The sequence below is a fragment of the Apodemus sylvaticus genome, chromosome 11 (assembly GCF_947179515.1).
Source record: "Apodemus sylvaticus chromosome 11, mApoSyl1.1, whole genome shotgun sequence".
NCBI lineage: Eukaryota > Metazoa > Chordata > Mammalia > Rodentia > Muridae > Apodemus > Apodemus sylvaticus.
Window position 1 is genome coordinate 98,733,528 of NC_067482.1, and position 23,539 is coordinate 98,757,066.

The 23,539-nt window shown below is 42.9% G+C and overlaps 2 protein-coding genes and 1 long non-coding RNA gene across 5 annotated transcripts in view; 2 read left to right on the forward strand and 1 right to left on the reverse strand.

The window, feature by feature from the left end:
- Nucleotides 1-10,732, forward strand: part of Pus10 (pseudouridine synthase 10) — a 65,763-nt gene extending 55,031 nt beyond the window's left edge. For all 3 annotated transcript variants that reach the window (XM_052198296.1, XM_052198298.1, XM_052198297.1), the window contains 3 exons: nt 1,321-1,463; nt 4,952-5,051; nt 6,845-10,732. In XM_052198296.1, coding sequence (XP_052054256.1) covers nt 1,321-1,463; nt 4,952-5,051; nt 6,845-6,883 — 282 coding nt within the window. In that variant the 3' untranslated portion in view covers nt 6,884-10,732. The remainder of the gene's footprint in view (nt 1-1,320; nt 1,464-4,951; nt 5,052-6,844) is intronic.
- Nucleotides 10,733-15,486: 4,754 nt separating this feature from the next.
- On the forward strand, nt 15,487-15,898 carry LOC127695921 (uncharacterized). Its single transcript, XR_007980139.1, has 2 exons — nt 15,487-15,724; nt 15,781-15,898. It is a non-coding gene; the product is annotated as an uncharacterized LOC127695921 (long non-coding RNA).
- The window catches only part of Rel (REL proto-oncogene, NF-kB subunit), a 33,295-nt gene continuing 25,473 nt past the window's right edge, over nt 15,718-23,539 (reverse strand). The window contains exons 6-10 of the mRNA XM_052198204.1: nt 22,472-22,576; nt 22,153-22,365; nt 21,271-21,339; nt 21,073-21,141; nt 15,718-20,054 (exon numbers count right to left, since the gene is read on the reverse strand). Coding sequence (XP_052054164.1) covers nt 19,276-20,054; nt 21,073-21,141; nt 21,271-21,339; nt 22,153-22,365; nt 22,472-22,576 — 1,235 coding nt within the window. The 3' untranslated portion in view covers nt 15,718-19,275. The remainder of the gene's footprint in view (nt 20,055-21,072; nt 21,142-21,270; nt 21,340-22,152; nt 22,366-22,471; nt 22,577-23,539) is intronic.

Consider the following 23,539-nt stretch of genomic DNA (forward strand, 5'->3'; position numbering starts at 1 on the left):
TGGGGACTGGCTCATAGTCACTCCTGAGAGGGAGTAGCAGAAGCGGGGAGAGGAGCGCTCATTAGATATTTATTATTAATATTTGTTATTTTTAGACAGGGACTACTATGCAGCTCTGGTTATCCTAATGTAGACCAGGTTGGCCTCAAACTCACAGAGATCCATCTGACTGTACCTCCAGAGTGCTGGGGTAAAGGGTGTGCCACCATGCCAGATGGTGGCAGCTAACTCAAGGCCTACTGTTTGTGCTTTTTGCACATCCCTATATCCATCATTGTAACCACTCACTCGGTTCAGTCTTGAGCATAATTGTCTTTTTGGCTAGAGAAGGGCAAGCCTCTAGAGACACCTATACCATAAGAACTGTGCCCGCATCAGAATCGCAGCGGGGAGGCTGTTGAGTCTGCCCCCCTGGATCTCCACGCCCTTCAAGTATGCTCGTTGTTGAAACTTGCCCTCACTGCAGTGTCTGGAGGGAATGTAGATGTTCCTTTCTTAGCAGAGCAGTGGCTGCACACAGTCATGCAAATCAGGAGGAGCTGTTCCAGCAAGAAATCGCACAGAATTCAGAGTTCGTAAGAACCAACTTTTCTGGTTTGCCTAAAACCTATTTTTAAAAGGTTGAAGTAGTTGACCTTTTATAGTACGAATCCCTGTTTGTTAATTTATATCGTCTAACGTGAAGGGAATCTCTAATTTGATGTAATTATAAGAAAAGGCAGCCTGTATCACTGAAAAGCATCTGAATTGTTAAAATATATGCAGGTATTTGTAAGTCTGAGCTAAGAATCCTGGGAGAGTGTGAGTCACTGTGCAGGCGTAGCCCCCTGCTGACCTGAGACATTCTGATAAACACTGATGCGCCTTTCCACATAGTCTGTGTACAGCAAACCCCAAATAGTATACTGTTCGTAAATTGTGCTCACGTCCCGTACACACAGGTGACACTCAGGTCCACCATTTCCCTACCACTTCTCCAGCTGGAAGTCCTCTTTGTGGCATTAAAAGACAAAGGTAACAATGTTGTTTTCTAGCAAAGTCCTATGCCAGAATTCCCAGTGATTCATTAAGTTTCAAGGCAGGAGAGCCCTCGGGATCATTCCCTTCTGAGCCCCCTCTGTGGGAGTAGTAATATTCAGAAAAGGAGTAATTTGGAACTAGGCTTTGAGAAGGCCCCCTGTGTTAGAGCCTGAGGAGGCCCAGCTAGCTCTGACATCAGCCGTCCGCACTGACTCCAACCACAGCAGGGACTCCTGCACTGAGCTCAGGAGGCAAAGGCAGTGCTCAGGGCTGACTCTGACTGCATCGTACCTCCTCTAGGACTTAAAGATTGACCAGAAGACACCCCTCCGGGTCCTTCACCGAAGGCCTTTGGCTGTGAGAACTCGGGCCATTCACTCTATGGAGACACACTACCTGGATGAGCACCATTTTCGTCTGCGTTTGAAGACCCAAGCTGGAACGTATCCTTCTGCCTCTGGAGAGACCTAACCAGAATGGGATCAGATGTCCATGCCACCCTAACAACGCGGGCCAGTTGATCTGGGAGCTTGCCTTTGTTTGTTTGTTTGAAATGTGTTCTAATATACCATACCCAGATTTCATGGATTCCAGGCTGGAGGTGAACTCCTGCTCCTCCTGCCTCTACCTTCCAAGTGCTGGGATTACAGGCCTGTGCCGCCTTAGGTCTGGGATATTTTGAAAAGGACTTGAGTGTATTAATTCAATATTTTGAAATAGAATCAACACTTTGTTTGATGTCTATTTTCCTATTTATGCTTCAAAACAGAGTTTTAAACCATGAAATAGCCATCAATTCAATGTCAGCTTTAGCATTCTACAGTTGTATTACAATGTCTTACCATTGTGTAACATATGATATACTCAGGAAGTACTTTTGATTCATTTGCTGTCCTTACATGTTTTACAAGTCACATGTTCATAACCCTATTTGGTCCTCTTAAGTATTCCAGTGTTTGCCCAACTGGTTAGACAGGTGATTGAAGGAAACTGGTGTTTTACCTTCTGTAACGTTGAGACAAGCTCTCATGGTGTTGCCTGGGCAGGCTCATTATAGACACTTAAGATAGTCTCCGTTTCTGCCTCCCAGGAATACAACAGCAATACAGACAGACAAATGGCCTGCCCAGTGCTTCCTGACATGCTGATCGTAGCTCATATACTGGCCTTGTGAGAAAAAGGAAAAGAAACTCTACATATTGCTTACTTAAGCAATAATATATTGGTGTTAGTATTGACTATGTTTCAAGTAGAAAAGATTGGTACTTGGAGTTCTAAATAGCTACAGGTCAAAGCTGATATTTGTGTATAACATATTCTGACGTGTGATATTGGGGTCAGAACTGAGTTTTTAATTGGAGAATGTCAGTATTTTAGGCTTAGTTTAATATTCATTTTTTTTACAAGACTGCATCTCACTGTGAATCCTAAGCTGTCCCCGGTCTCAAGATTCTGCCTCTGCCTTCCAAGTGCTGGGATAATGGGCATGTCTCACCGTGCCTGGTTTTGGTATGTATGATAGAGGGGTGGGGAGAGGGCAGAGGAGAGAGGAGGGGGAGAGGGAGAGAGGAGGAAGAAGGAGGGGGGAGGGAGAGAAGAGGGAGAAGGAGGGGGGAGGGAGAGAGAAGGGGGAGAAGAGAGAGATCCAGTAGCATGAAATGCTAAGTGCCCTCTCACTGGCATGAAGGGAATGCCAGTTTTGTGTACAACACAAACCTGTCCAAGTGGGAGGAGTCAAGGCTGGCCACCAGAAGCCTTGTCCTGGTCCTGTTGTAAGGCACATGCCTCTCCGCCTCACACACTCCTTTCCTCCTCCTCTGGATTACCCTAGGCTGGATTGATCCAGCTGCACTGGAGGAAGAACTTATCTACTCCAAATAGCTTTCAAATCTTGTGGTTTGAATCTAGGGTGGTTTGTACAGACTCTGGTGGGCATCGTGTTTTATCTTTATTGTCTGGAGCACATTTGGCTATTGCATATGGAATTCAAAGAAATTACAAGTTAAAATTTATTTTCACTTTGGTATTGGGGACTGAACCCAGGGCTCATTCATAATAAGTATATATCCTACCACTGGGCTTCACAATCTACCTCAAATTATAAAGGCAAAGTAAAACAAATCCTGCCTTTAGTTTTACATACCAAGAAGAAATGCTGTGTCATTTGGAGAAACTAATACCTTTTCAAGCCTGTTAAGACATTTTGGAAACAGCTGTGTACAGGTACTTAATATATTAGCCCAGAAACACTGGTAAAACTCTAGCTAGCTTGTAGAGTATGCGGGTCTTGATGCACGAAGCTCCTTCAAGCTGCTGGTCTCGTGTGGCTCAGTGCAGGGCTGTTTGCGCCCTGTGTGGCGCCTCTGGCGTGGACTCTTGCCCTATGTCCGGCGCCTCCATCGTGGACAAGGCCCAGGCCTTTCAGCTGCCTTCTTTGGGGCTTTGCGGTTTGCTGCTTTCTTTATTGTTACTAATTTTCTCTGTAGAAAACCAGAGAAAAGGACTGGTAATTGAAGAGAAATTATGAATTAAGGAAAAAGAGTCACTAGCTAATTGTCTGAGTAGAGCAGACAGGGAGCAGTGAGCTAGCCCGCGCTGCTGTTTCTCTGCACCCTTCCTGTGCAGACTATTGGCTGCTTTCTACTCCATTGTGCTTTTACTAATGCAGCTTTTGTTTGTTTGTTTGTTTGTTTAGTGAACATGGAGAAAAGGTGTATTTTTCAGATAGAGTTAGGGCTACAGTACAGTCCTGTAGAGTGCTAATCTTAACAACAAATTCCAGATTTAACCATTGCCTTCAGAATGTAAAGACCTATATGAAGAAAACAGAGTTGCTAAGACCAGTCTCCCAAAAGAATTTAGCCAGGCTCCGATGGTCTGCAATGCAAGCCTTGCACTTGGGTTGTTGTATGTTCAAGACAGCCTCAACCACTCAGTGGTTTCAAGGCGGGGCACCCAGAAGTGTAAGCACAGAAAGAAACAAAAAGCAAAACAAACACCGCCCTATTCCCTGCGTGCTCCCACTCCTTTTCTGGCCTGTGACTCCACCCACACAGGACGCCAGACACCCACAAGACACACTTGCATCCTAAATAATAGGCATTAGTCTTTTTAGACAGGCGGTGGTGGTGTGAGCTTTTAATCCCAGCACTCCAGAGGCAGAGACAGTCCAGTCTCTGTGAGTTCAAGGCTAGCCTGGTCAAAAAAAAGAAAAAAAAAAAGATTAAATTCCTACTTTAATTTTCTCTTCCACCTTAATACTAATATATTCCAGGGTTCCACGGTCACCGAGGGTACTTTCTGTGCAGTCCTGTGGAGACATCATTGGTAGATACCAATTAACCATTATTGACAAATGGGACAGATAGCAAATAGAAATGGTGAAAACAAACACACACACAAACGTTTAAAAAGCAAAGCATTGGGTTGGGCATGGTGGCGTGAGCCTTTAACCCCCAGCACTCAGGATGCAGAGGCAGGCAAATCTTTATGAGGTTGAGGCCAGCCTGGTCTATACAGTGAGTTCCAGGCTAGGTTCACACGGTGAGATGCTGTCTCAAAATCAAATAAACAAAAAATGGAATTATAGCTGGTTTAATGTATACTCAAATCCTGGCATTTTAAGATGAGATAATTAGAAAAATTCAGAGCCTGGGGCTGAAGGTGGGGCGCAGTGTTTCCAGTCCCTCACTTGGAAGGCGGAAGCGGGAGGGTGGTCTGGGCTGAAGGCACCTTGCCTCAGTCAGTCACAGCACGGCCGCAATAAGCTTGACGTGAACAGGTCTGGTTGTACGCTGGCATCCAGGCTGGGACCATACATATCTCAGGTCAGACTTTAGAGATGTTGTAGCATTTGTAGATTCTATTTATTTTTCCCTTCTACTTGCCGAAGTAGTTGGTACTGCATAATCTTTTCCTTAAAGAGACCTAGCTACATTAAAGAATTTGTGCATGGAGACTTTGGGAGAACCAGGCCGAACATCGGCTCTCTGATGAACATGACCGCAGACATTCTCGAGCTAGATGTGGAGGTAAAGTATTGTATAGGAAACGCACATCTTCACGGCACACTAGATGTGGAGGTAAAGTATTGTGTGGGAAATGCACATCTTCACGTCACACTAGATGTGGAGGTAAAGTATTGTATGGGAAACGCACATCTTCACATCACACTAGATGTGGAGGTAAAGTATTGTGTGGGAAATGCACATCTTCACGGCACTCTCAGCTACATTAGATCTTGTGACAACAAACCGAGTAGCACTACCTGTCTTCATGGGTGTTTTTACACAAAGGGTGTTTTGTGTGCTAGACTTATTTTCTTTTTGTCTGTGAGTATTTCGTCTGCATGTGTCTGTGCACCAAATGTGTACCTGGTGCTCCCAGACATGAGAAAAACGTGCTGGGTCCCCTAGAACCAGAGTTACAGATGGTCATGAGCTGCCATGTGGGTGCTGGGAATAGAACTCAGGTACTCTGAAGGAGCAGCTGACCCTCTTAACCACTGTGCATTTCTCCAGCCCTGGACTGCAAAAAAATCATCTTTGGAATTTTTTTTTTTTTTTTTTTTGGTGGTTCTTTGGATTTTTGGATTTGTTTTTTTTGAGACAGGGTTTCTCTGTATAGCCCTGGCTGTCCTGGAACTCACTCTGTAGACCAGGCTAGCCGCGAACTCAGAAATCCGCCTGCCTCTGCCTCCCAGAGTGCTGGGATTACAGGCGTGTGCCACCAACCCCCCATCCCCCTACCCCCCCACCCCCATCCCCCACCCCAGGCTTGGAATTCTTATTAAAACAAACATCAACAATTTGCGGTACTTGTGAGTCACCTTGTGGTTGCTGGAATTTGAACTCTGGACCTCTGGAATAGTCAGAGCTCTTAACCACTGAGCCATCTCACCAACCCACGAAGCTTTCTCTTAAGATCCCACAGAAAAACCAAGATAGGGTATGTTTGGCCTTCCCGGAATGTGAGTCTGTATTTTTGTGTTTCTGGAATGTGATTATATGGGCTGGAATAGATTGCTTGCTATGATTTTTATCTACAAGAACAAAGTGAGGGTGAGTAGCCATGGAGACTAATTGGATTTATTTAGTTATTTTATGTTGTGGGACAGGGTCTTATGGAGCCCAGGTAGGCTGTGAACTCTTATATTTTATGGTTGTGAGCCAAGCCTTTAACGACTGAGCCATCTCTCCAGCCCGGCTGTGAACTCTTGATCCTCCTGCCTCTATCTCTGAACTGCTAAGATTCCGGCACATTTCATGACATCTAGCTTGAAGAATTCTGAGATGAGAAGACACAGTGCTTGTCTGGCTCTGCTGATTTTCTGTATTCATCTGCCTTTCATTTAAATCACTGACTGCTTGAGCCATGTGCAGTGCTGGCCAACAGTGGTCCCACTAAGTGCCACCGGGTGACATCATTCTGTAGTTTAAGTCCACCATGGTGTTTGCCCAGTGATGGAGTCACCTAGTGACACATTTCTCAGCATGTGGCCCTGCAGTTTTGCTATGCTAAATAGGAGGGTGGTGGAATGAAGGACAGTCAGAGCAACCCTTGTTGAGACTTCTGAGGAAAAATAGTGTGGCTGCCCAACTTTGAATTTGTTTATACTTTACTCATAACTGACATTACAGTGTTTCAGTTTCTTCTCTTAGGAGTTGAGAGGCGTTTAATAGTAATTGTGCCTCGGTTAGTTCAGAAATGGTGGTCAGTGTTGCCGCTCTTAACAAATGTAATTAATTCTCTTGTATTACAGTAGAACTGCCCCAGAAATGTTTGGCAGCATTTGTGTTTTGACGACTCGCTTCCCTCCTGTCAGTCTGTAGATGCCGACTGGCCGCCTGCGCTGGATGACTAGCTCTCACGTTGGAATGCAGAGGGCTTTCCTGGCATGGTGTGGACATCCAGGTGGCATATCCTGGAAAATGGCTGCTTACCCGCCATAGCGGTGTCTTCAGAACCACTTGGATCATGTTGATCTGCTCCTAAAGTTCACTGTAACATCTCAGGATCTATATGTATGCATATTTTGTGTTGTGTTGTTCTAAGAATGTCTTATGTTTTCTCATTCCCCATCTCATGACCACAAAACCAAAATAGGAGGAATCAAACCATTTTCCTTCTGGTCTGTTACTTAGATATGAAATGGGAGGCACTGTCAATCAGGAGAGCTGGGACTTTTAGCATGATCTCCTACAGGAGATGATATCTTTAAAGTAATTTGCTAAAGCTTTCAGATCATCTGAATAAATGAATAAATCTGAAAAACTAGACACATGTAGAAGAGTGTCCTATAATATTCCAATATGTCAAACACAAATCTGCTTCTAATATTTTTCCACTTACCCTCAGGCAAGCTTCTATTATCAATACTTTAAGGAATGATTTGTCATGGTCCTTATGACCCCCAGGTTACTATTTTGATAATCGGAAATTGTCAGTACGTGTCTCCCGCAAAAGCCAAGTGACACCTTACCACTCATTGGAAGCAGACTCTAGACACTGCCTACATCTTTTGTCTTTTACTTAAAGAGAAACAAGTGCCTTCAGTAACTTTTGTCCCAGAGTTATAAATTTGAAAATTCAATAATGCTAAAGAAATAGTGTTTCAATTATTTTCTAATTTCAAATGTTTTCTAAATATCTAACATATCTAATTACATAAACAAGGAAACAAAAGTTAAATGACACAGTTACTCTTGTCTGCATCTCCAGGGTCCTTTCTATAACCTTGCCAGGAGCACCTGCCACTCCTGTGGGTGACAGTGCCCTCAAGAATGCCAGCAGGTTGGCTTCTGGAATTGAGAGATCAAGTGGTACCCCTGAGAAATGGCTAATGTATGTCTTATATGATCTCATAATTGTCACTTATAATGGCATAGTGAAGAAAAATTTTAAACATATTGAACCAGAAGAAGATGAATTAATCATTAAAAATACCAGAAGGGAAGCTCAATAAAATGTAGATTTAAGTAAAATTTTCATCAGCTAGTCTAACTTCTTGAGTTTTTTTTTGATGTATTGATTTGAATAGCATTTGATTATTCACATTTCTCATCTTTGCCCACAATTCGCACTGATCCTTAAGATGTATTCTATGAGGAAGATGTTTTTGATTGAGATGAAAGGGCAGCCTGCTCTTTGAAACCAGGTTTCATCGTGTGTGAATAATAGCAAAGGGTTTTTCATTGTCAGAAAATTGCAAAGGGAATAACAGAACCTAATTGATAAAAAGTGAAAAGTTAAAGACTTCTATGGAATGTTTCTTGCTTCTGATGAAATTTTGCTAAAACATTTAAATCATTTGGAAAAAGCCTTTGAGCATGCTTTTTTTTTTTTTTTTTAAGCTCAGTTTTGAATGAAATGGACTCAAAACATGAAGGTCTGGGACTCCCAGCAAAGCATTCCTTGAATTATTTCCTGTTGAAAGATAAACAGCGGCTATAGACACTCAGTCCTTGGGCGGAGGGCAGCGGCTCAGGGAGGCTGTGTGTCTGCCTCCCTCTGCTCACACTGTGCCTTCACTTTGCTCCTCTTCTATACGGTTTGTTTACATTCAAAGCAATGTTTATGTTATTTGCAGAATGAGTTAGGTCTCTGTTCTTATCTTTGTTGCAGATGTAACCTGTAGCTTATTTTCAGGAAAAATAAAAATAAAAAACAACTCTGGAGAGCTAGAGAGAGCAAGAAAAAGAAAAGGGTTGATAAAGGAGACTCTTCCGAGTAAGATAGCTGGTTACCTGTGCAAGTTAGATGAAGTGACTAAACAAGTTAGATTTACATTTCCTAAGAGACAGCCAGCATTGTCTTTCCCTTGGGGCTGTATAATATGTTTCTAAGTTTATTTTTACCAGTTTCATACACAATATAACACAGTAGTCACACTTAGTCCATTTTCTGTATTGTTTCTGAGACAGGCTTTCTCTCTATAACCCTGTTGTCCTAGAGCTCACAGGTTTCTGCCTGCCTCTTCCTCCAAGGTGCTGGGATTCATGGCCTGTGCCAGCACGCTGAGCCCCACTTTATCCCCCCACCATCTCCAACAAAAGCCCTCCCTACAAGACCCTTTCCACTGTCGTGTCTTTGTTCTGTGACCCACTGAGATTAACTACCTTTGTGGGTATGGATGTAAAACACAGAACTCACAAACAGAAGCAGCATTTAAGCCGGTGCGCCTTCAAGCATCTGTCAACAGCTAGTAGTTCTTGGGGAGAGGCAGGGCCCCGTGACCCACTCCCTACCCACGCGAGCATCATGGTACCGTGAGGTCATGACTGCTACAGTCGTGTCATCTTGTCGAAGGCTGTTTCGGCAGTCCTCAGCTAGCTCATCGACTCTTTTAAACCTACCCTTGAGAATGAACCGAGTGAAGTGAGCTTTGTGAGGGAGGTCACAAGACACAGGGTTTCACTTTGTAGCTTGGGCTGCACTTGAAGTTACGATTCTCCTTCCGCTGCCTCTCAAAGTGTCTGGATTATATTCATGAGCCACAACCCCCGTCCAGATACAAGCTTTTCTGACTGGTTTTAAGATAGCTCTTAGTTAGGCTTTCTGTTGCTGTGATGATACACCATGGACAAAAGCAACTTGGGGCAGAAAGGGTTTATTTCTCTTACACTTCCATTATTGACAGAAGTCAGGGCAGGAACTCAAGCAGAAGGCAAGGAGGAATGCCGCTTACTAGCTTGCTCTGCTGAACAAGAGCTCCATACACCCAGGGCCATGTGCTCAGAGTGGCTCCGCCCACAGTGGGCTGGCCCTCCCACATCAATCATTAATCAAGTTTGTACTGTAGGCTGATCCTATGGAAGAATTTTCTCCATTGAGATTCCCTCTTCCCAGAGAGCCTAGCCTGTACAAAGTTAACAAAAACTAGCTGGCAGAGTCTCTGTCTTACTATGAAAAAAGTATTACTTTCATATCTTAAATTTTTTTTCCTTTCAAAATGATTCAAAACTTAATTAAAAAGTACAAAGGAACTTTCCCACGGAGTTGCTGAGTCAGCCCCACCTCATCATCCCAAATACATACATAGAATGTAATTCCTAGAAGACATCTTGTAAATTACAGGCCACCCACCATACCAGGAAGTGAGCTTCCATAGACCACCATTACCTAGCCCAAATGTATCAGCCAGGTTGTCTGTCCATCTGTCTGTCACAGGCTCCATGAGCGAGCCCTCCCACTTTGTAGTCAGTGTATGCTGACATTCATGAAGCAGTTGTACAACTTCAGACCAGTTCTTTAGTGGATGATGCTCAGCTGCGGTGTGCCTGGTACTAGATTTAAGCACGTGAGAGCACCACAGAGGAGAGGTTTCCTCCTTGCATCTTACCAAATTTCCCAGTCCCCAAGTTGGTAATTGGGCAAGGTATTGTCTATCAAACTCTTCTGGTCTTAGCGTCCTCTCTTGTCCGTCTCTACTCAGTGCCTTGCAAATAGACCAAATTTTCATTCATCAGATTGGAATCCACGGAAGATCCCTACCTAACGCAGTTATTACTGATTCTAAGGAACAGTTGCTAATGCCTGTCATTCTTTTCACACGTATTGAATGGTATCCCACTGAGAGGGAGAGCCTTCTCTCCCTTACTGCATGGGTTTGGATTGTAGCCTGGGCTTGCTTGTTTGTTTGTTTGTTTGGTGGTGTTTGGGACTGAACCAAGACAAAGCAGTGTTGTCACTAATAGATTCTCATTTTATTCAATGACTTGGTAATTTGTCACTGATATCATTTCTAAGTATTAGTCTGAGCAGTGGGAATTCTCAAGCTCATTTCTATGTCCTTTTCACATTATTTCCATCATTCTTTGAGCATTCTTTTTTGTTTGTTTTGGTTTTTGGTTTTTTCGAGACAAGGTCTCTCTGTGTAGCCCTGGCTGTCCTGGAACTCACTCTGTAGACCAGGCTGGCCTCAAACTCAGAAATCTGCCTGCCTCTGCCTCCCAAGTGCTGGTTAAAAGCACTGTCTGGCTAAGCATAGTCTTATAAAACAAAGATATCCCATGCTTTTTATTTCTTCTGCACTAGCCACAAAATAGGCAGTTTCTCTAAAAAGACCAGGTTCCATTTATGGAAAACGGTATTTTTTTTCTAGAATAAATTTCTTACATTTATCATGTGCATATCCATGTGTGATACAGCATTCATGTGGAAGTCAGGATAATTTGTGGGAGTCAGTTTAGTTCTTGGTTACCATGTGGATTCTGGGGATGGAACTTGGGTCATCAGGCTTGGCAGCAAGTCTTCTAAAGCAAGCAAAGAAGAAATGCTCCCAAATTCTGATGGCAGAATCCAACAAAGATGTCACTAAAATGAAACAGGCCAGTACCCCTGATGAATATACATCAAAAAAAAAAAAAAATTAGATGCTAGCAAGACAAACTCAGCAGCATACCCAAATGTGGCCCATTGTGACCATGTGGGGTTACCTCCAGGATTCAAGGATGGTTTAATGTGACAAAAGCAGTCATAAATCCAATGTTATTTTTAGAAGACCCATCTAAGATATGTATCTCACAAGATATCTAAGGTATGGTATCTCACAAGAGATACCAAGCAATTGAAGCAAGTTTAGGCCATCTGAAGTTGGAGAGGCAGGGATGGTGACTCTACCTGAAATCCTAGGACTTAGATGGCAGGGTGGGAAGAATAATGAATTTGAGGTATAAAACATGATCTAGGCCAGCCTGACCCCATTCCAAAATAATAAAGATCAAGGCCTGCAAGGACTAAAGATGTAGCTCAGGTTGCAGAATGCTTGCTTAGCATGCTTGAGACCCCGGATCCCACGCTCAATACCTTGTTAAAACAGCATGGTAGTCCATTCCCAGAACCCGAGAAAATGCAAGGCAGAGACGTAGGAGAACTGAAGTTCAAGGTCATCCTCAATGACCCAGGGCGTTAGAAGCCACCCTAGACTACAATATTTGATTTCAAAATGGTGCCTAAACATTTCAGCAGCCCAAGTAATACGCACTGGCCCAAGTGTACACACTGTAGCTCATAATCAGCTCATGCGTTTACATGCAGCCGATCACTGACAGAAATGTCCAGAACACATCATGTTTGAAAGAACAGCAGAAGGCATTGGGAAACTGAGTCTACTTGCACATGTATACAGTAAGTTCCTTAAATCACATATTAAAGGTCACATGAAAATCACCTCAAATTTTCAAAGCTGAAACTAAAACTAGAGAAAAATAATATGGGGGGCGGGAAGCACCCTGACTGGTCTAGACAATTGTGTTTTTGTATTTGCCACCAAAAGCAAAAGTGGATAAACAAGACTGCTTTAAAAAAAAAGGCTTCTTTGGGACATCTAAGAAAAGAATAAAATGGAAAGAAGCCTGTAGAATGAGAGAAAATATTTGAAAGTATACATCTGGTAACAGGTTGCTGTCCAAAACTCACTCCAATAGCAAGAAAACAGGATGCACTGGTCATCCCTGAATCCCAGCAGACAGAGCTCTGAGTTAAAGGCCATCTTGATCCACTCAGTGAGTATAAGACCACATGTTTTAAAAAAAAAAGTTTGTAGTTGGCAAAATGGATCAAGAACCACTACTACCTATGTTCTCAGAAGACAAAGGGCCAACAAGCCTAAGAAAAAGAAAATTCAATCATCAGGGACACACACTTAAGACTGAAGTATCACTTATTAGAATAGCTATTGTCCAAAAGAGGAAGAGCCGAAGAGATGGCTCAGCAGTAAGGACACTGCCGTCCCCAGCATCCACACAGACAAGTCTGAGTGAGCACATGGAGGAAGGGGAGACCCTGCACCATGGCTACGGATGGACACTGCTTCCGCTGTGCTGAGATTTCCTCAAAGAAAGCCATCAGCACTGGGTTTGTATCTGTATCCCAAGGGGAGGAAAGCAGTATGTGATGTCTGTGCCCCTGTGTCCATGGCATTATAACAACCAAAAGAAGCCAATCAGTGCCCATTAATGGATGAATAAAGAATATATACTACATACACACAGTGAAATAGTACCCAGACATTAAAAAAGGAAGTCCTGTCAGTTGCAACAATTCAGATAAACATAGGACAAGTGGGGCACAGACAGACAAATAGATAATTTACAAGTGAAATTTAAAAGTGCTGAAGTCAGAGAATGGTATGTTGGGAGGCTGGGAAAATGACTAGTCAAAGAGCACAAGTTGGGGATGGGGAGCTCATCTCCACAGAAATAACATGGACTGGTGAGAAGGCTCAGTGGGTAGAGGCGCCTGCCCCACAGAAACCCAGCGACCTGCGTTTGCATCACGGAACCCACGTGATGCAGAGAACCAACCCTTGCAGCTGTTCTCGAGCTTCTACAAGTAGGTGAATAAAATCTAATGAAAAAATGTAAGCCTGCGAGAGAGAGTCACAGTGCCCCATCTCGGCACGGCTCTCACGCTCTTCTTCCTTACCCGGTGAGGGCACTGAAGCAGCCGTCTATCTGCCAGCCAGGGAGAGAAGTCTCAACCCGACCACACTGCCACAGGGAGGCTGAACCTCTTAGTCTGTGGGAATGAGTTGTAGGGGCAAGGAAGGGGGACAGGTGTGGAGGCATGTGTCTGGAACCCCAGTACTCAGGAAAAGCAACGCTGGTATCTGTGATTCTGAGGGCAGCCTGATCCCATTGTGAGTTCCAGGTCAGCTTAGCTACATGGTGAAACCCTGTCTCACAAACAAACCCAAGAATCCTTGAAAGGGCATTTCAATTACTTCTTGAGACTACTATTTCAAAGAGTGGTTACAGATAGACATGGATCCTGAGAACATTTTATAAAAATGCCTAATGTTCCTAAACATAATAAAAATGTTAAAAAATAAAGAAATTACATTGATATTTTGTAAGCAAATAGCAAAATTTTAACAAGAATTTTTAGGAAATGGTTTATTACATTTCATTTATTTTATTTATTACAAAAATCACAGTATACAAAGATATTACAATAGGAAAACAATATGCTGTATAATAAAAGGCATCTTGACATTAAAAAAATATTTCATCTTGATACAAAGCTTAACTAAGGTACTAGCATATGAGAACTTAAAAAAAAGATTCATCAGAGCCTTGAAATTCATTCATCATTGAGCACGTAACGTCAGCTTCAATGCTGACAACTTAGTGGTAGGGCACTAACACTAACCCTAACGTGTACAAGACCCTGGGTTCAATCCCAGCATGATGCCCCCCTCCTCTCCGAAATCTAATCCTAGCACTCAGAAGGGAGAGGCCAGTCAATATTCAGTTTAAGGTCAGAACAACAGCAAAGATTCCACTGTTTTGTTGAGGGCCTATTAACCATGGCCACCAGTGTTTTAAAGTTCTCTGACTGATGGCTGAGGTCTCCAGTGTTACCCACGCTGATTCCAAGTTCCTACCCTCAAGCATCTCTCCTGCCTCAGCCTTCCAAGTGTTGGGGCTACAGAATACATCACTATGGCTGCTTCACTGAGAGCAGTGAAGTCATAGTTATCCCAAGGTACCCCGGCCTTATCTGACTCCATCTCGTGGCAAGTTATACTTTGGTTAAAGAAACTTAGAAAGCAATCACCCTAGATAAATTTGGTATTTTATCAAAAAATATGTATCTGCTAGAAACTCAATTTGTTGGAGTCAACATTTCTTTTTATTTTGTTTGTGATTTGTTGTTGATGGTTTGGTTCAGTTTTGGGTTTGTTGTTGTTTTTTGAGACAGGTTTTCTCTGTGTATTCCCAGGTGGCCTGACACTCTGTAGCCCAGGCTGGCCTCAAACTAATAGAAATCTGCCTGCTTCTGCCCCCTGGGTGCTGGGATTAAAGGAACGCATTACTGCCGCCTGGCTTGTTTGTGATTCTTTAAAGTTCTGAAAGCTAAAATAAAAGTAAAAATAAAAACAATTCCTGAAGTTGTTTGGAAGGCAGAAGCAGACTTCCATGAGTTCCAGGACAGTCAGGGCAACACAGAGAAACCCTGTTTGGAAACAACAAAACAAAACCAACCTCCCCAAAACAAGACAAAAAGACCAAAGATAGGAAGGACAGGAGTGAGTTTTGGGTCTTTCTGCATACCTTTCAGTCAGATCTGATTACTTTTGAGATTTGATTGCATCCACTATTGACCTTGACGTTTAAATTCTGCCATGATGTTCAGTTTAAATATTCAAGGGATGAAGTTGGATAGACAGGGGTCTCACCTCATGCCTATGGCCCACTGCTGGGCTTACAAGAATAGCACGGGCTTTCCATTCATAGATACAAAGGCATTCTATCCTCTTCTTTGCATATCCAACCTCTGAACAAACCCGAAATCCTGCAGTGGCAGCATCACAAGAGTCAAAATACTCCCAAGACTCTCAACTTCTGCAAAGACACGTAGTCACAAAATTCCAAAAGTAAAGCCAGTAACTGACTTCCCTCGATAAGGTCCAAAAGAATTTCTCCATATGCAACTTAGACATTTGTCTAAAGAGAAGCCTGCATCACAGCTTTCCCAGAGTGTTCATCCACCGTGTGATTTTTTCTCTCTGGGTACTGAGTGGCTGGGGATGTTTGGATAATACACTAATCAGGGCCCAAGAGAAACACAGCTATTTGTTTGTTATCTTTAACCCGGTGTTTCTTTTCAGACATTGCTCAGCACAAACACAGCCTGGGAAGTGGGAAGGTCAGGCTTGTATTTCTCTGGGGGTGGGCACTGAGTCTCAGCTGTGTGCTAGGTGCACTGAGTCTCAGCTGTGTGCTAGGTGCACTGAGTCTCAGCTGTGTGTGCTAGGTGCACTGAGTCTCAGCTGTGTGTGCTAGGTACAGCTCGGGACACGCTTTGTTCACTTTATATTTTGAGATAGGAGCTCACAAAGCTGTTCCCTTGAACTCACTCTGCAGACCGTGCAGGCCTGGAACTTGTGATCTTCTGCCTGAGTGTCTGAGGACCAGCAAATCCATTTAGGCTGCCTAAAATCAGTCTCTATTCTTTATCTTGCTTCATGCTGTCTGATAGCTTATGGTAAATCTTCAATATGCCAGCCAATGATTAAAACTTGATATGGTACAATTAGACAAACTGGATCATCAATTTTAAGTCTCAACATGGAAAATATAGCTTTTCTGAGGCTGTGGAAACACCACACGGCACAGGAAGACAACTGACAACCCAGTTACTCTACACTAAGGTTTTCTGAATGGAGAACTAATTGACAAAAGAAAAGTATAGGAAGCCAGAAGGCTCTCCCGACCAAAATTGGAACAGTGGTTTGGAGGTATGGAAGAGAACTTCTGGGGTCCCAGGTATAGTGGGTTGCATAGTTTTTACATAATCAAGAATTCTTCAAATTGTACCTAAAAGTTTGTCCATGTTAAAGTGATTGGCTGTATGTGTGAACCCTCACAAGAAAAGAAATGTACCTTTGTGAACAAGAGTTGACTACCATCACCCTTATTTTCTACATGGAGCATGGCACTTTGTACAATACACACTTACAGAAATGTCGTATGGACTACATGAACACAAGCTACTGACATGTCTGTGCAGAGTAAATTGTCAAGGAGTACCTCTGATCCGCAGGCAGGATCTCTACCTGATACTATACTGTTGGTACTGTGATTTCCAGGAGAGCTGCTTTAGGTATCAAAGAGCCTCAGGATAGTTTTTATAATTTTATGATTTTGTTGTTGTTACAATTCTGGGTATCAAACACAGGGCCATGCTCTCCCATGGCTATGTGCCAGTCTGCATATATTTTTGTAGGAGGGGTAAGAAGAAAGAGGAAGAAGGAGGAGGAGGGGGGAGAATAGGAGGAAAGGAGGAAGAAGAGGAAGGGCAGCAGCAGTTGGCCAGGAGAGAAGCCTGGCTCACAGGACAGGCTATCTTGGCATCATTACTTTCCCTGCAGGGTTAAGCACCTTCCCCATTAAAAACTATATCCTCAAATATGACTTTATAATCACCCTCCCTTTCTAACAAATAGTTACGATTTATTCAGCACCAGTTAGGCCAGAGTCTATGTCAAGTGCTAGAGTCCCAGAGATATATGAGAAACACTTAGCTGACTACCACCCACTGGGGGGCTGTAACACAGGGGCCGTGGCAGCAGCACCAAACCTTGCAGAGAAGCCTGCTGTTAAAAGGAAAGTGTTGGGAGCAGAGGCAGAATAGGTTACATATTATAGACACCCGTGGGAATAAGTTCAACATGCTCCAACTACTAGTATAAGAGGAATAAGGTATTAAAAAAAACCTTAAACATATGGAAAAGATATTCACCGAAGAAAAAGAATGAAGATGTCCAGGAACAGAAGGGGCAGACACATGATACTGAGTGGGCAGACTCAAAAGGACAGTGCATGACTGGAGGACAATCAGCTATGCCTTGGAGGTCGCTATTGAACCTGTGACAGCAGTGATGCCATGAGGGAAGCAGGGCTGAGGGAGGGCAGTTACTTTACCATGAGCATCCCACAGTGCTGATGAGAGCGCAGACAGCACAGGCCCTCAGGATCCTGTCCATCACAGGCAAGGAGCATAACGGCTGCTAAGACAAGGAACGTGTGTGTGTGTGTGTGTGTGTGTGTGTGTGTGTGGACTAAAGACATAGATCGAAGGCAAAGGAGAGATCGAGCAGTGAGAAGACAGAGGCGCCTTACAGGTAAAGATGGAAGGATGGGTGTGCAGGGGAAGGGCTCTTGGTATTTGGAGGGGATACTTTTCAACCTTTCCTTTTAAGCTCAAGATATTTATTCTGTTTATACAAAGAAAACAAGACTAACTAGTGAAATGAGGCCATTGGAACAGGAGGAGAGATGCCATACACAAGTGGAGTCTGGAAAGGAAGGCCAATTCTCTCCACACCATGTGAAATACGAATGCAGCAGAGCGAAAGGAAAGGCATGTTTGTAAATGCAGTGTAAGGTATAAACTGAATGCTGTGATCAGTAAGTAGCACCTGAAAATAAAACATCAGTCGAAAATACTCTAAGCACATATGTGGACACACCTTAGTTCAACTTAGAAATAAGTCGATGTGTAAGTAGCATCTGTTGAGCTTTCTAATAGCTGTGTCTCGGTTTATCAGTGTACTAATACAAAATGCCTGCGGTTTCTGAGCTGAGCAGATACCTCAACTGTGAGAACACTTCTCCCAGCAAAGACCTGTCTTTGATCCCTAGCACCACACAAACCTGGTGTGGGGGTGCACACAGCAATCCCAGCACTCCAGAGGCAGAGAAGGAGAATCTAGAGGTCGAGGTCATTTTTGGCTACAGAGCAGGTTTGAGGCTAGCCAGTCTCAAACAAAAGTTCTAAGGAGATGGTGGGCTTTGGATGCATCCTGAGGAAAGGCCTTCTGGGTCTGACACTGGATTGGACAGATGTGGGAGGTAAAGGAAGAATAAAGGTCCACCGAGGTGTTTGCCTTAGCAACTGGAAGCCTGGCATGACAACACACACAGTGGGTAAGGTTGAAGAAGACACAAGTCTGGGAGAAAAGTTCAAAACTCTGTATGGCTATATTGAGATAAAACAAACTTGTTATTTTGTTTTCTTCTCCACAGGGCCCTGTAAGCACTGAGCAAGCTCCGCCCCTGCATAACATCCTTGGTCTTTTTAATGTTTGAGACAAGATTTCCACAAGTTGCCCGAGCTAGTATTGAATTTACTATGTAGTTCAGGAAGGTTTTGAACTTACAATCTCAAATAGAGAGATTACAGATATGAGCCCAGAATACCTGGTTAGATTCTTTATAGAAAAGTAGACAGGCTTTATGAGATCAAACAGAATGAGAACATCTAAAAAAAATGGTTTAAGAAAACCTTTTCTTGAAAATACGGATATAAAGCTAATTTCACCTGTAACTTTAAAGATGAAAGTCTAAATCACAGCAAATAGAAAAAAAAATCTTCCATACCTTGAAAGCTCACACACACACACACACACACACACACACACACACACACACCTAAAAATACCAAGAAACCTCAGAAAACCCCTTAGGGGTCACTTTGGCCTATGGGCCTCAACAATAATGAGTTTATTTCCCAATGGCATAGCCATTACATGTTTTACCTTAAATCTGCTTGAAAGCAAATATCATTTCATTTCACTAATACATTATAAAAGACACATAGCTTGTCTTGGGGAAATACAGAAAAACAATTCAAATCAAGCACATGTACTTTAGGAATATCTTTCAAAGTAAGAAACAAAGTAAGCTTTTAAAGTTTCACTTCTGAACTTTCTCTTAATATTCTATACATCTATTTAAGTCCCACAACTTATATTTTAAAAAGACCATATGCGAAGGAATCACTCAGCTGCCCACTCTGCAGAGCGTCAACACTTGAGTACTGACCACTCTGAACAAAGCTAGGATTATTTGCATCATTTGATAGTCCAGCATCATTCATCAGGCCATTATCTACACAACTGAAGTTTGATCTATCAAATGCATCTGACTGTGGTGACACAAAAACAGAATTGGAACTGGTGCCCGCTGACATATTGGCAGGCGACATCTGATGTAGTTGTGTCAGGTTTCTTGGGTCTAGCCTGGCATTACATGAGGGGTTTTCAAGATTGATGCTCACAAGTCTCGGGCTGTCAGTGTCCCCCATGCCATCAGTGCTGGGTGCCATCACATTCACAGGCCGATTAGATAGCATGTTGACATCAGAGATGCTGTATAAGTCAGTTGGTGACATGGACGGCGTTTCCATTTGACCTAGGTCATCACTATTATAAAGGCAGGTGTTAGACGCACTTAGGTCGCTCACATTGGGCCCTTGTAGGAATGGAAGGATACCTTCTGAATTAGAGGAAAGTGTTCCCGCCGAGAAACTACTCAGGCTATTTGTGCTGACTGGGTGCGAGGTGGGGTGTGTCACTGGTGACCAGCTTGTAGGCTGATGGGCCACTGAGGGCATGGCTGGTGGGTGATGTGGCAATGCACTTGAGGCGGACCCTGGGGAAGAATAGTAGGCTTCAGCTTGCCCTGGAACTCCTGAAGCCCTGGGCATTTCGGGTAAAGCTGCAGCATGAGAAAACAAGCTTGATTCTGTAGAAGAAAAAATATATTTCACAGAGTAAGATAAGCTAATTCATTGAAAGCATTATTTCTGAATTGAATTTATCAGAACATACTAAAATCTTTCTAGGGAACTGACACATTTCAAATAATTGAAGCATAAAGTCATTACTTGAAATCAAAACTACATTCTGTAACATGCAAATAGTTATATAAATATATGGAAATGTTTTTCAAAGTTATTTTGGCATATGTAATTTTCTTCCAGTTAAATATGAAAATCCAGCTTCTTGGATTTTTTAAATATTAGAATTTCAATGAACAGGTACCTAACAGCTGAAATCATCTTCTAGTCTCTGCCTAGGGAGGATGGGAGGATGGAGAGGACTCAGAACTGCACATAGCTTTCAGGACTTAAGACAGGACCAAAGAGCTCACAAAATTCCCACCACCGAAAACTGAGGAAAAATGCCTACATTTATTTACATATTACACAAGTACTATAAAAACCAGGATAAAGTACCAATTTAAGGATACAAGATAGATAATTTGTTGGGGGATTACAAAATATGCCCTGTAAAAGGCCAGATAGTTTTAAGGTGTGTGTGTGGAACAACCTCTGTGGGAACTCTCCAGCTCTGCTGCGGTAGCAGAGGAGAGGGGACTCTAGGTCTGCCTGGGGCTGGGCATCACAGCAGGTGGCCAGCATAGCAGAGGTCCTACCTTAGAACCCTTCTAAAACGCCGGGAAAGACAGGGCACAACCAAGGGCCGCAGCCATGTTCAAAGTGTTAACAGTTACAAGCAGGTGCCCACCACAACCACGCCATTTCTTACATGACATAGTCAAATTTGTAAAAGCACCAGTGCGTGAACAAAATGTAATTTCTTGAACAATAAAATCCCCCAAAATATAATCAGTTCCAACACTACCTTCAGAGGCACTAGCTTCACTCAACGGTGAGAGTGTGAGGGATTGTAGGAAAGAAAGAGTAAAAAGCAGTTATTCCTAAAAAGTGGACTAACAGTATTTGACAGGGATGAAATACCTTTTTTGATGAATCTTCCTTCTCCGATTGGCCCCAGAGGGACAGGTTTTGGTTTCTCAGTAAAGTGACCTGGGATGATAAGTTTTTCTATTATTAAATGTAATTTGAAAAATAGTTTATCACTTAAAAAATTTAAGAACAGAATAAAGCAAATAAAACACATTTACTTAAATATAACTCAATCCAAAATATTCTCACCACAATCTTGCAGCAGTTTCTGAAAAATCAGAGTTGTTTTCTGTTTCTTTGATTTATTGCCATAGGCATCTGATTAGAAAAGAAAGTGGGGAAAGCAGTGAGTCGTGGGTTCTCCCCCTCCGCCGGGAACAAGTGCTCTGTTGGCGTGTGGAAATGTGTAAACTACACACGACTAATACAGGCCTGGAAGTACATTGCAATATGTCCAATATCAGTTATAAAGGACACTTCACTTTTAATTTCAAAAAGCTTAAAATAGTCATTTTCACCCTAAAAACACCTATAAATCAACATGAGCTAACCCAATGGACCCAAATAGATACAACTTTATGATTAACAAATTTCCCACCTATAAAAGGGTACAAAAAGTACAAAAAGTAAATTCAAAAATTACATACATAATAGAAAATACAACCTAACAGTTCAAGAACTCTAAAATTATTCACTCTCCTAAGAAATGCAAAGAGTATGAAGAAAAAAAAACCAAAATAAAAACACACAATCAAAAACTTCTAGGGGGAAAAATACAGATTCTGAATATATAAAACTACACTCAACTGTTTATTTTACAACGCCACAAGCATGATCAGCAGAGGCTGTAACTGGTCAGCTCAGCACCTGCCAGTGCACATAAAAGCCCGAGTCCAGTTCCTAGCACCACATTTATAAGGGCCGCAGGGAGAGCACTGCTGTCATCCCCACTGTCAGCTGAGCCATCTGTAGCTACATAGGGAGTCAAAGACAGCATGGGATATATGAGACAGTTTCTACTCAGCACACATGTGCACGCGCACACACACACACACACACACACACACAGACACACGCATGCACTCACGCACGCACCACACGTGTATACACGTTACTCCCAACTTGCCATACCTTTTTCATCGGGCAGGTATCTGAAGTCCATAGACTCACTCACTTCCTGGTCAGAAGGCCTCCGCAGCTGCATTTTCACCGTCACAGGCTCCAATATAGCTTTGCAATATGGAGGGGTCTTGAAAACAATGGCGACTTGGCGGTGAACATCAGCTTGTGAAAAAACACCTTTAGCTTCCCAGTCATTCAACACAAAACGAACTTCTATATCATCTAGGGAATAAGATGTCAAAGAATAATAACAATGGGGAAACAGAGTAAAATACATATATTGAAGAAATATATATTACTAATTCAATTAAACAAAACTGAAAAATACCTTTCTGAACTTTGTCACAAAGCAGAAATATTTCATCTCCACCCCTGACACTTCCACAGTTCTTGTTCACACGGCAGATCCTTAGTTCTGCAGTATTTGGGGCACCTAAATGCAAAGGATTAAAAAAAAAAAGGGTCTCACATTGTCTCGCATTGTCTTAGTTAATGTTAGTTGTTGTGATGAATACCATGACCAAAAGAGGAGGAAAGGGTTAATTCACTCATAGCTCCATGTAACAGGTCATCATCAAAAGCAGTGAGGGTGGACTGGAGAGACGGCTCAGGGGCTAAGAGCACTGGCTGCTCTTCCAAAGGGTTTGGGTTCAATTCCCAGTGACCACATGATGGCTCACGACCATCTATAATGGGATGGTTCTTCTGGCGTGTCTGAAAAGAGCAACGGTGTACTCATATACATAAAATAAATAAATCAAAAGAAAAAAAGCAGTGGGGGCAGGGACGTGGAGGCAGGCCCTGATCCAGAGGCCCTGGAGGGGCACTGTCCAGTGAGGTGCTCTTCATGGCCTGTTCAGCCTGCTTTCTTACAGAACCCAGAACTTCCAGCCTAGGGTTGGCCCTGCCCACAATGGACTCCCCTCCCAACCCCCCGTGAATCACTAAGAACATGCCCCACAGACTTCCCTATATCCAGATCTTCCCGGGACAATTTCTCAACTGAGGTTCCCTCTCTGATGACTCTAGCTTGTGTCAAGTTGACATAAAACTAACCAGTATAAGCACAAGGGGAAGAATTTGAGGAAAATAATTTAGAGAATAGATAAAATGTTAATGAACAGATAAAGGAAACAATATTTTTAGGTGTATTATAGGTATGTGGAGGTATGTCTGAGGTATGTCTGAGTTATGTGTGAGCACAAGCCACGGCATGTGTGTGGAGGTCAGAGGGCAACCTGGGGGCTTGCTGGTCCTCAAGTCCCACCTCTTTGAGACAGTCTCATAGCTTGCAGCTATGTACACAGGCTAGCTGGCCTCTGAACTTAGGCAGTTCTCGCCCTTTCTCCCATTTCTTGGTAAAGCACACTTATATCACTGGCTCTATCCCCAGGGC